We start from the raw sequence: 14,147 nt of genomic DNA on the forward strand, positions 1-14,147 counted from the left end.
AAATGAGGACAAAGCATGCACTGAAATCACTTATGCCGCTGCATTAATAAATCACAAAGATATATTTATCGATCACTGACTAAAAAAAGCACACAAAAAAAAGCTCTTTTGCAGATACTGCTAAATGTTCATAATGTTTCCTAGTTCAAAAGTTTTCAATATCTTAAACCTTTTATTTTGAGATGATTATTTCCAGGTTTAAATTAGATTTTGAAATCCAGATTTTAAACATGGTGTCAGACTTTCGGACTTAACGGTATCATAGTATAATATATGTAATGTGCACTACATTGTTACAAAAAATATATATTTTAAATAAATGCTGTTAAATTTGGTTTATCACGGTTTCCACAAATATATGAAGGTGTTTTCAACATTGATAACAAGACACCTTTTTTTGCAATATGCAATTCAGCATATTAGAATGATTTCTGAAGGATCATGTGACTCTGAAGACTGGAGTAATGATGCTGAAAATTCAGCTTTGCATCACAAGAATCAATTACATTTTAATTGAACAAGAATAGAAAAGGTTATTTTAAAGTGTAATAATATTTCACATTCAAAGTGTTACAGATTTTACTGTATTTTTGATTAAATAAATGCAAACTTGATGCGCATAAGAGACTTCTTTCAAAAATATAAAAAAACGTTAACACTTTATGTAACCCAGTTCGTTGTTATGGGAAGGAGGCGGCGGGAACCGGCGAACATTCAAATGCTTTAATAATAAAATAAACTAATACAAAATGAAAGTAAAGACAGCAGTCGTCCGTGAGGGGCACATATAACAAAACATAACATAAATCCAGGCCTGTCCTCTCTCGTCCTTCACCATCGTCGCTCCTCCGTGAGAGATACGAGACCGGTGCGTCCCGCAGGTGACACTCATCATTAATCACGCCACCTGCCTCGCGCCCTCGGCCTCGTCCTGCTCGCCACACTTTAAAATAAGGTTCATTACTTAACGTTAGTTAATGTATAAACTAACATGAACTAACAATGAACAAAACATTTGTTACAGTATTTATTAATCTTGGTTAATGTTAGTTAATAAAAATATAGCTGTTTATTGTTTGCTCATGTTAGTTCACAGTCCATAAATACATCTAACGTATTAGTAAATGTTGAAATTAATATTAACTAAGATTAATAAATTCTGAAAAGTTTTATTCATTCTTAGTTCATGTTAACTAAGGTACTTAAAGCTGCAGTCCGTAGTTTTTGCTCTTTGTCGCCATCTCTGTCCGAAATCTGCAATTGCAGTTATTCGCGGAATTATCAACTTTACGTGGGTTGTGCCTCGGAGAACGTGCGGCTGTCAGTCACCGCGTCGGTGTGGATCCTGTCATTCAGAATCACAGATTCTATTCTTTGGAAGTATGACCAACATAAGAATTTTCACCGGAAAATGTCATCTGAAGTAAGTTAACATCCACTTTTGTTCTGACCAACTAAGGGGAAAAAAAGCATTTCAGTAAATCACGCTGATTAAATCTAACGATCGCTTATCATATCACGTCAAACCGTGCAAATTATACTTTGTTGTCAAATTGTTAATGTTAACAACATCAGCATTGCGTGACTACATTTAATGCCCTTCCGATATTCATTCTTGTTTTCGCATGGGCCGGTTGCAGTCTCTTTTATTCTATAGCCACTCCGAAGTCTTTTGCATTTTACAACGGGTGAATCTCCAGTTGTCACTGGTGAGTGTCGTTTGAACCTTTATAGATCCGCCATCAAATTGATAAGTTTAGTTATATCAAGTGCTGTGAGAAAAGGCTATAAATCTCCACCTCCAACATCCTCACACGCAATATAGCCTATTGGCCGAGACTCCTCCTTTATGTGTACAGATGTGACGTAATGACACAAAGACATGCTCGAATTTCCCGTGGAAATCCACCAGGACCACTGGAATTAAAAACATTATTACAAGCGTACCGTTTTGAATCAAACTACGACAAGCAGATCGTTTTGAACACTGACTGGTTGTGTACTTGCTCAAAAATTTATTTTGGATCATTTTTAACCCAAAAAAGTTACGGACTGCAGCTTTAACTAATGTTAACTAATGAACCTTATAGTAAAGTCTGACCAAAAAACACTTTTGAATGGTAGTGTATGTATCATTATTGATTATATTGAATATATTCCCTTTAGTAACACGTTATAACCCTTTAAGCTACTTCATTTAACCTAACACATTAATTAGTTTATGATGAATAAGACATCTATTTATGCACTGAATACTGACACGCTGATATCAAAGTCTCAAGCTCATGTTTGACTGTCCTTTACTAGGTCGATGGACACAAGAGTGATTGACAATCTAATCCAGCGAGTGTGTTATAGATGCCTCTTCTGGTGCATGTTCTTATCATTAGCAGTTAGCCTATGGTTATGTTCACAGCCCACTGCCGCTCTCCGCCCATAAGATTTAAGGGCCTGCCCTTTAGAGAATATTTAACATAAAATTGAAATCTTGACAGCGGTGAGAAATCCGTCCTGAGCGAGGCGAATTTAATTAATCAGACCTACTGTACCGTGCTCTGTCCAACACGGCAGGCCACGAATTAAACAGCCGAGAGCTCCCTGCATCTTTACCATATCACCTCCGCTCCGTACGCACCAAGCAGGAGGTAATGCACTGATCTAGCTAGATGCAAATACAAAAAAAGCAAAAAGCAAAACACAAGCAAACAAAGCTCAACATATTTCCCAAGAGAGCCCCTCTCACACAGACGATGCATTTATGACCTGAGCGAGAACCACAGCCTCAGAACTGGGACTGTATTTCTTCTTTATGCAGCACCGCATCTGTGTCGAAACTCTCGGAGGATTGTTTAACTAGTAAACTAAAACAGTGTGTACTCAGAGTGTGAGCTTTTGCATTTGACGGTAATGTGGCTGAACGTACAGCGGGTGACCGCGGCGCTCAAACGTGCCGGGAGACGAGCGGCGTTCTCTCACTGTCATTACAGAAAGATCACGCTTCTGTTACCTTCAGCATGGCAATCACCACAACAGGCACGTAGAATGAGGCATTATGGGTATGTTGGGAAAAGATGAGGTGAGATTGGAGCTCCAGGGGTTAGAAACCGATGCACAGGTGTGTTTTCTCTGAGGGTTGAAGGAATAAAATCTTAGTGATACATAAAATGTTGAAAAAAATCACCCTTCCAAATCCATATGAATCTACTCTTTTCAATATAGTAAAAGTGAATAAAGATCCTCAGGCTCCAAAATGACAAAAAAAACACCATTAAGGTTTTATACAGTACAAGTAATCCATTCCCTAGTTTCACAGACAAGGCTTAAGCCTAGTCCCAGACTAAAATGCATGTTTAAGATGTTTTAACTGAAAGCAACTTGCACTGACAGATCTCAAAATATTTCAGTGACATTGTTTTGTCTCAAGATGCACACCGGTAATATTTCTTCCAAGGCACATTTATAAAAGCTTGTCTTAATTTAACTAAAACCTAATCCTGGCTTAATCTAAGCCCTCTCTGTGAAACCAGGACCATATGACTTGTGCGATAATATGACTTACTGGAGGAGAATATATTATATTATGAATGTGACTTCAGAAGAGAAGACCCAAATTTAAGTCATATTCATAATACAATCCATTCTCCTCCAGTAAACTGTAAACTGCTTTCAGTCATTTTGAATCATTGCATCATTAAAGGGATAGTTCACCCAAAAATGAAAATTCTGTTTTTAATTACCCTCATGTCGTTCTAAACCCGTAAGACTTTCGTTCATCTTCGGAACACAAATGAAGATTTTTTTGATGAAATCTGAGAGCTTTCTAGACAGCTACACAAACACCAATTTGATGCTTCAAAAAGTTCTTAATGAGATCGTTAAACTAATCCATATGAATTGAGTGGTTTAGTCCAAATTTTCTGAAGAGACTCGATCGTTTTATATGATGAATAGATGGCTTTTATATTCACATACAGAAAGTTCATTTGTGTTCTGAAGATGAACGAAAGTCTTAAGAGTTTAGAACGACATGAGTAATTCATGACAGAATATTCATTTTTGGGTGAACTATCCCTTTAAGTTAAACTAGAGAACCAAAACAATTAGATTCATGAACAAATCATTCGGAACGGTTTGGCAGTGGGTCCGACTCCAAAGAATGATTCATTCACAAATCGGACATTGCTAATGAATAACAACATAAAATGTAGTTTTTGTCTTATTGAGAATAACATTGTTTAATGTAGCGCCAATAGAGTCTCATGAATGCGCAGTCGAGCACAGAAGACCAATGGCCACAGTCAGGATTTTTGTTAAATAATACATTCAATTTTGGTTTGTCTTTCACCAAACCCTATCGCAATTCCCCAGAACACTTGGAATATGAGATACGTGTTGCATGGGACCACTCTGTAATAGTTTTTTAAAAGCTTGATGATGGTCGCTATTCACTGCCATTTAAATGGACGAGTGCTAGCGGGACATTTTATAAAAAAAAATGTCTCTAAAAAAAAAAGGAACGGCATACTGCATTAGAACAACCCCAGGGTGAGTAAATGATGACTTAATTTTCATTTTAGGATGAACTATCCCTTTAAGTAAACCGAATTTGTTAGAATTGTTTGCCTTGCAGACCAGTTTTATGAGACTTTAATTGCACTTTTTTGGGGGGTCATTTTAAAGCTTGGTGGCTTCAGTCCTCATTCACTTATTCATTATTTTGGAATGAATTGTCAGGATATCCTTTAAAATTTTTGATTTCCACAGAAGGCAGAAAGGTTTGGAACAACATAGCCTACGGGTGAGTAAACAATGACAGCGTATTCATTTTTTGATTGAACTATACCTTTAAAAGAAGTGAAAAAGTAGTAGAGGGGCATAACTTACACAGCGAGGGTATCTCATGGGAACAACCGAGTGATACATTCTCTCTCTCTCTCTGAAAATGGTAGGCAGACAGGCAAACACATCCATGGCCACATCCTGCAGCTCTCAAAGGGGTCCTGATTCCACCCACTCCATGACACTGTGCTAATGCACTCTCAGAAAGGTCAATACTCACACAAACACACACACGTACACACGTCTCAGCGTTCAGCTCAGCTATTGAAAGGAACCTCCCAGAGCACTTTTAATTGTCAGTCGCTACAAGCCACATACAGACACTCTGGAGTGAATCTAAAATCCATTAAATGGAAAATTTGACTTGCAAAAAGTGAGGGTTGTTTAAAAAAAACTTTAGTTTGGTAGGTCAGCGGGACCAAAGATTGACCGAGGCCTTAAAATTCAAGCCCAACAACTTAACTTCTTTTTATGTTTTGTGGCTGTGTGGGAATATAAAATACTATACTATACTATACTATACTATACTATACTATACTATACTATACTATACTATACAAATAGGCTTTCCAATTAAAAATGTTAATTAAATAAATGATGTGAGAACGCATGATATGATGATTAATTAATCAAATTATTTGTTGAGAAAAAGCTGTAGCAATAAGTAAACACAGACCAGTATACAATAATGAAATAAAAAATAAAATAAAATAAAAGCAAAGTTAAGGAAAAAAATAAAAACACTTTTAAGAGTTTCTGTATGTTGGAATATATGCATATGTTTGTGTGTAGGTGGCATGTACATGTATAGGCATGTTAATGAATATGTATATGCGTGTGTGTACAAATGTATGTATAAATATGAATACATATAATTAACAACTGCAGATCCTGTTAGATTTTGTATGCATAAGGAAAAGACAGAGGATCTTCAGATTTAAATTTTGATAAGCCTATCTGTACTCTTTATATTTCTCAAAAAAAAAAAAAACCTCTAATAAAATAAAATAAAATAAGATAAAATAAAAGCTAAGAAAAAAAAAATCAGTTATACTTCCAAAATAAAATAAAATAAAACAAGAAACTTAAATTTAAAAATGGAGCTTGACTGTATGGAACTACTGTACTTTAAATTATGAGTAGCTTGCAGAAAGCTAGTTATGAAGCAGCTTACAATGTACTCACTGCATGAACACAAACTACACTAAACTACACTGCAGTCTGTTGAACTATAACTCTAAACCAAGAGTTACGAATCCAAGTATCGGCACACTGTAGTAATACAAATGCTAACACAAATACTGAAACTACTCCTACTGTATACAACAGTAGCACTGTACTGTAATACACTCCACTGTACCGTAAAACACTACAATAACAAGGACCATGTTTTGTCTGAGAAGTAGAGAAATTGAATTTTGGATGAATATTTCATGTTGGATTTCTCAAAGTTCGGGTGGTTTTCAGTACAGTGTTTGTTTTTCTAAAGCATCATTAGTCTTTGCCATTCATTCAGTGAGAAAAATATGTTTTCCATGTCTATTTATACAGTACTGCACTTTAAAAAAGCAGTGTGTTCTGTCAGAAGAGCACTAAATGTAAATGTGAGAGTGTTCGTTTATGCGTCCTGCATGAGCGTGTGTGTTGTGCACGAAAAGTGTGTCGAGTTGTCTGTGAAATAAAAGTCAGAGCCTGTGATCTCACAGGTATATGATCAGCTGTAACACACACAAACACTCTCTCTGAGAGACTGTGAAGTGTGTATGTGTGTCTCTTCCTACGAGGACAATGTGTGTTTACACAAATGGGTTAAATAACTACAATCACTACAGATAAGAGGTGGTTATTTGGCTCAGAAACAGCATGTGAACCACAGCTCTTCATCCTGAAGCTTAAGTCTAATCTAACGCTTTGAGGTCTTCGCTGCAGGTGAGGACAAAATAACTACACATAAAATCACTTTCTGACAACTTACATGAACAATTTCTCTCTCCCAAACACACGTGCACTAATTTTATCCATTCATACATTTAGGTAATAGGTACTATTTGTTAAAGGCACACTATGTAAGATTTTTGGATCAAATTATATCCAATGTTTTGAACAATATGTTTAGTTGATTTGTGTACTTACATTATCTCAAATGTTTCTAAGAATGTTTAAATTCGGAGAAATAAGCAGTTTTAACCAGAACACGGACTGTGTCCGTCCGTCGCCTATCAATGACATCAAACCCGCGCTACCCTCGATTTACGGTTTTATTTTGTAGAAACCATGGAAACATCAAAAACGAATCATTGTTATACAGCTCAACAGTTTAAATCTGGTTTTCTTGATTTACCGCGAGTACCATATTTACCATGCCTAATATGCTTTGCTCCACTGCTCTCGAGCCGCGTGTCGTGCTTGTCTCTCATTAGCAATCGCTCCAGCGGTCTCGTTCTGCTCCAAAGGATTTCGTAACTTTAATACATTACTGGTCATCCATGAATATGATTTCTGCCCGAGTCCCATGATTCCACGAAATCAAGGCATCATCAAGCTAAGCCTTCGTTTTGAATAAACGACCTCTAGTGGCGAAAAGTTACATAGTGTGCCTTTAACATTAGTTGGCTTTAACTTTAATTTCATTTTCCTGTTCTATCGTAAAAGAGGGTTTCAACATACTGTATATGGCTATACATTTTGGGGTATGGGAGTCAGGTCAGGCCATATCTTGCTTAGACTACCAGTATCACCACCTCAAAATCCCAGTTTAATCCCCTGCGTGGGCGGTAACATGTTAATGAGCTCATGACTGTGCATAGTACATCAAACTGTTTCCACAACGGCAAATCAGTTTTTCCATGAGACGTCCCCTTTAAATTTAAGCACTGCGGCTAAAGCCCTGGTGAACAACAGTACATCATAGGTATATTTGTTTCCAGGCTGTTGGCAGCGTCAGCGCTGGCAGCTCGAAGGCCTGCAGTCAGAGCGGAGGGTGATGGATGTTTGGTGGGCGGAGCCGGGGAGACCCTTGCAGTCCGGGGGCCGGCTCCGCTCATGGGGGATGTCACCGAGCTGCAAACTGCCACAGCTTAAATGGGAAAAAGATGACATTGAGTAGTTCTGCTAACATAAAATACTGCTGCAATAGTTTCACGATTAATTTTTAATGTTGCACCTCGGCTAGCCCAGTTCTTGTCTCCAAAACCAATGCACTTTTTTTTTTCCTGGTTTTCAGGGATTGTATGAGAATGAAATAGAGGAAGATATGGATAGGAGGCTAGCAGATAAGACAGACTCTGGCCCTTGTCAATCTGTTCAAACACACAAACAAACATACACATACACACACACACACACACACAATGAAAGAATGCCTCATAAAAGGCATTAACTATGCAACAGCACAGCAATAGCACAGTGATACAGTACAGAGAACCAGAGAGCAACTGCATCCACATGAATTATTGAGGAAGGGAATGAACACACCGCTGGTCTGAGAATCCCTGAAGAACGGTGTGTGTGTGTGTGAATATAAGCCTTGTTAAGGCACAAAACATCACACAATAGTGAACGCACAACACTTGATACTTGATCACACTGTCTGTTATCAGCATGTTTCCATGAAATTAAAGATAAAACAATGATGAATAAACAGATTTTTACATTTTCTTCAGAAGGCGTTTTCCATTGGTTGTTGCCAAGGTGTTGCAAGGTGTTCTGAGTGGTCACATTGCTTTGCAGTTACTAAGCAACTAATTTGCATAAAGTTGATCTTATTGCAACTTTGTTGCATAGCCAATGGTCTCTGTTGTTCGTGCAGACAGAAATCGCCAATCACCTCACTTTAAAGGGGACATATTATGCTCCTTTTTACAAGAAGTAATATAAGTCTTAAGTGTCCCCATGTGTCTGTGAAGTTTCAGCTCATAATACCATTATGCAAAAACATGTTGTTTTTGTGTGTATATCTTAAAATGCAAATGAGCTGTTGGTCCCCGCCCTCCTTTACAGAAGAGGGCGGAGCCTCTACAGCTTGTGCCTCAGATACTCAGAGTGTATGGGGCAGTTTCCACATAATGCGTTTTAGCATTCCACTGCGCTGCTTTTCCATTGTTTTCAATATAAACACGTGCTAAACGGACCTAACAGAAGTCATTACTTTTTAAATTCATGAGCCCTCATAATCTTTAATCACAATAACTTCCCCACATCTCTTTTCTTCTGAGATGACGTGTTTACTGGCGCGACGGCGGGACAACCTGTCACTCACACGAGACTGACCAATAGCAAACCACAACCATCCAATCAATTCCCTTTATCGCAACTTCTGTTTAATGCCGACTTTAATTTTGATGCTGAATCATGATCGCATGATTTGAGGTAGGGCTGGGCGGTATGACTGTATATATCGTGGCAACGGTATAAAATGTCTAGAATAATTGATTTTGCTATATTTTGTTTATCGCGGTATGTAAATATATACATGTAGCACAGCACTATTGACACCTTAGAATGATGAAACGCATGAATGAGACACTAGAGCCGCACATGATTGATGTTAAAAATAGTTACTTAACGCAATAAGTTGTGGAAAAGAACGTGCTCGTGATGACTGGCTCACTGTTAAAGTGTGTGCATGGAAAGCTGCATCTCTCAGAAGGCGATCACGAATTTGGGATGAGCTTGATGTTAAAAAGAGCTATTAAGTTCAATAAATTGTGAAAAAGAACTCAAATGCAAAGCCCTGCTCACGCTGACTGACACAGTGCGCAAACAAAAAGCCACGTCTCTTAGCATTGCGATCGCAGTCCTCTTTCACATCTTGTTGCACTTGAATGGTTGAATACACACAAAATGGTGTCAATTTTTTTTTGTATAGCTGTTCACATTTTTGCTTTAATGCGGCCAATATCAGATTCAAGTGTGAACCAATCATGGTCCTGAACTGACCCACATGCGTAAAAGAACTATAAAAAGACCTCATGCAGCACTCTATGGAAGTAAACACAGAGAACATTAAAGTAATTGCGCGTTTATTTATAGTGGGATCTGCCATTGAAGCCAGTGAATTTATGCACAGGCAATATAAAAAAACAAAGGTGAGGATGCGAAAAAAGAGAGCAGAGTTTTTAAACATTTATAATACGAGCCCTCAGGTTTTGCTTGTATATAGAGCTGTCACTGTAATACTTATAAGTTCTGACACATCATTGTCCTTCCACTGACTACCGTTCTCAACTATCTTGATAACTTCAGGTATGTAAAATCTTTCAAGTGACTCCCATGAGCGCAGAATTGTGACGAATGTTGCTCTAGAGTGACGTAAAAGTCGCATGAACTCCTATATGACTGTTCAGACTGAGGTCGCATTGCAAAACATCTGACCTGTATCGAATTAAGGATCACACGTGGAAGTGGCCCAAATCAGAATTGAAAAGATCAGATTCCATGTAGTTTGTGCCGTTCACACAGATCTGAGTCACATATGAGCAAAGAAATCGGATTTGGGCAACATTTACCTGCAATCTGAACATAGCCAAAATGCCCATAAAGTGGAGTATTTATGGAAACACAGTCGGTTATGTCTCAAGTGTATGTATTTGTTTTACCAGTCTATTTTCGAGAGCTTGATTAGCTTGATTAGATATGGTATTACTGCACGGTATGGTAATTTGTCTGTCCAATTAAAATCAAGGTTAGGACGTTTGGTGCACACCGCCTTTAAAATTATAAGGGGTGAGGAGAGACGATCACCACAAGAGTTGTTTGATGCTTCAATTTTAAACCATGCCAAGAAAATTGTTGGAGACGATACTCATATCCTGAATGCCAACTTTAAATTATTACCATCAGGAAGGAGGTATAGGGTCTTGATGTGCAGGTCTAATCGACTGAAAAATTCCTTAGTTCCTACTGCAATCAAAGAGTTAAAGGGATACTCCACTTTTTTTGGAAATAGGCTCATTTTAGTTGAGTTGAGTTTTACCGGTTTCGAATCCATTCAGCCGAGTTTCTGATATTTAGAAGAATATCAGTAACCAGACAGTTTCTGGTCTCATTGACTTCCATAGTATATTTTTTTTCCTACTATGGAAGTCAATGAGACCAGAAACTGTCTGGTTACTGATATTCTTCTAAATATCAGAAACTCGGCTGAATGGATTCGAAAACGGTAAAACTCAACTGTTTAACTCTGGGGGAGTTGTAAAATGAGCCTATTTCCAAAAAAAGTGGAGTATCCCTTTAAACAGAGATAAAATATTGTGAATTGCCATTGTGTCTTCTATGTATTTAACTTCACTTACTTTCTATTTGTTTTTAATGTATGTTCTATTGTATGTATTAACTGCCATTATGTTTTTATGTATTTAATTTCACTTATTTCTATTCGCTTTTAATGTATGTTGTTTTGTATGTACGGACTTTGCACAAGACACATTTCCCAGTGATGGGACTAATAAAGTATAAAGTAAAAAACTAAACCGTATATGTATCAGTATAATGTATCCTGTGTGTTCGCTCTTAAAATGACAGCAGCCTAATAAACCTGCTTTGACCTGTCTGTCAAATCAAACAAAAGAGAAGATAACTTACTGCTCTTTACTGAATAACCTTTGCAGTTTTAATTAGAATACATTTATATATCTTATTCATACAGTCAAGATGCAGTATTTTATTTTTACATTTGATTATTCCATTTCTGCTCTATTAAATAAACTTTGTGTAATTCATATTTTAGTTATAATGAATTTGTCCTATAACACAAATAACACAAATAAAATAACAGAATTAACTATATTGTGATATATATATTGTTATCTTGAAATATGATTTTGGTCATATCGCTCACCCCTAATTTGAGGTCTCATTCATGTTGGTAGCCCAAACAATGAGCGACGAGTAACACACTGGTTTAATACTTTGCTTAGAAAAATATTGCATTCAAATCTCTAACCCTAAGTACGGGCAACACTAAGTGAATCTTAGCTTAGTAAGTACCACTAATAAATGGAATGAAAATGCTCTAAAAAAAAAAAAAGTGCCACAGTCAGAATCCTTCAGATGTCAGTGGACAGATATCAGTGTGAAACCCATCAGCATGGTCCCTGTAGAGTGGTGAAGAAAAACATTATTCTTTTGAAGACACATCTGTCTAATGTCTTCATAGAGAGCCGTACGGTGACAGAGAACGTCAATATGCCATGGCAACCAGAGGACCGCATTTCAAAGCTCTCTGTTTCTCCTGAAAATCTGCTCTCCTGAAAGCTCTTGCTACACACTCATAAGACAAAATATCCATACTCTAAAGATTTTGGTGAGGTTATCTGGGAACATCTTGAACAACTACAATATCTTATCCTCAGGGCCTAAAATACTAAACCGAGCTCTCTTTCACGTCTTCTTGCACTTGAGAGGACAAATTCACAAAATGATGTTAAGAAAGTAAACGCATGTGTACAGTATCATTATATTAGATCTGTGCATTCGCTCTTAAAGTGACAGCAGCCTAATATTCCTGAAACTGTCTGTGTTTTTATAACAAAGGACAAAGAAAAAAAATTCACTGCTCTTGACTGAATAACTTTTGTAACTTTAATAAGGATTAATTAATGAGGATGATTAATTTATACAGTGAAGACTATGCATTTTTATTTTATATTTGCTTACTTAAAGGTTGTTTCAGTGATTTCATTTTTTTTTTTATCACATTCATCTAATCTTTCCTAACGATCCGCTAGCTGCCCGTCCCATAAGCAGCTGAAGAAGAAGCTGGCTCAAAACCTCACAACACCCTCCCCCTGTCGGTGATTGGTTGGAACACTATTTGTTTTGGTTTTGAGTGGTTGGTGAAACCAATTGTTTTTGTGTGCAGATCTCAGAGCCTAGGCTGCCTACAGAGACGCGTTTTTTTGACGGCCTGCTTATGGGGCGGGCAGCTAGCGGATTGTTAGGAAAGATTGGATGAATGTGATTTTTTTTTTTTTTTGGGCCTGAAATCACTGATACAACCTTTAATTAAATTTCTGTACCTGAAAACTACTGTAAGAAAAACGTGAAAAGCACTGTTTATTTCATTTATATCGTTGTTATATTGTAATTATTTGTGCTTTTGCTTGAAATTGAATTATTTGTTCTTATTTTATTACTGGCTGTTTACTTGTCTTTAATAATGTTTTAAATGTATATTAGTTAGGCTAATAGTTTTTGCTGTGGTATCGAAATTGGAATAGAGAATTGTGAATTTTCACTGGTATATAACATTTTGGTGTCATAACTGTCTGTTTCAGGCCAGTAAAAAATATTTATGGCCTGTACATTTTCTTAAGTCACTGGCCACTGGCAGGTGTGGGACTCATATGTGCCCATAATCACCAGCAGAACCAGACAAAAGTGCACCACTGCAATGGAAAGGAAACAATATCTGACTAAAGCAATTATAATGCGACAGCTGCATCCAATTTCATATACTATGCAGTAAAAGTACGTACTTTGCTGGAGATGGGAGATTTCATACAGTGAAGTCTAAAATCTAGGATTTCAATCTGGGATTGAAAACTATGGTAACTTATTTAAACCTAGAAATAAAAAAGAGGTTTAGTTATATAAATAAATATGCTTAATATTTTTTTATAAAAAAAAACAAAAAAAAATTATTTATAATTGATCAATTATAATTATAATATTTAATTTTAAATTAAAATACACACACACATGCTCACAGTTCCACATTATGCTTATATTTCCAAGTTTTCCATGACCTGAAGATAATAAAACACAACGTTTGAAAGTGCTCATGTGCTCATGGTCACCTCATGGCGTAGAAAATGAGCCGTGCTGCTACCAAACCTTGTATAATATATGCTGGCAAGATGTCCATATTTCAAATTATAGTGCACAAACTGTTTTATCTTGTAGCAAAAGCCCTGCAGATCAGCTGTTCTACGATTTCAGCACTCCACCAACCTCCATTCCATCTGTCTGCTCTATTAGAGCCTGTGACCAGAGTACACACACACAAACAAACATGCACATGAATTCACATGCACTCCTACACACCTTTAACAGGGGGGGGGGAAAAGTAGATGTGCACACATAGTCTGTCTGTGCCACACACCCGTTAAACCTCAGAGGAGAAAGGAATGGATCCAGTGAGGTGGGTGACACTCACCAGACACTCCACCATATGTGGTGCGCCTTTCTCGACCGATGCCAGGCCAGGGAGAGCCGTCTGCCTTCAGTCCCATCAGCCCTGAAACCGTGTTGGTGGCTGTGACGCCATCTGCTCCACCTGCGCCAACAGGGGAGAGACATTAGGCATG

The 14,147-nt window shown here is 37.3% G+C and overlaps 1 protein-coding gene across 3 annotated transcripts in view; it reads right to left on the reverse strand.

The window, feature by feature from the left end:
* The window catches only part of dpyda (dihydropyrimidine dehydrogenase a), a 189,139-nt gene that overhangs the window by 35,598 nt on the left and 139,394 nt on the right, over window positions 1-14,147 (reverse strand). For all 3 annotated transcript variants that reach the window (XR_014626124.1, XM_084398600.1, XM_084398601.1), the window contains one exon: window positions 13,997-14,116. Coding sequence is in view for 2 of the 3 variants with exons in the window: in XM_084398600.1 (XP_084254726.1) it covers window positions 13,997-14,116 (120 nt within the window). In the remaining variant the exon portion in view is untranslated. The remainder of the gene's footprint in view (window positions 1-13,996; window positions 14,117-14,147) is intronic.

The sequence above is a fragment of the Rutilus rutilus genome (genome assembly GCF_951802725.1).
Source record: "Rutilus rutilus genome assembly, chromosome: 24".
Taxonomy (NCBI): domain Eukaryota; kingdom Metazoa; phylum Chordata; class Actinopteri; order Cypriniformes; family Leuciscidae; genus Rutilus; species Rutilus rutilus.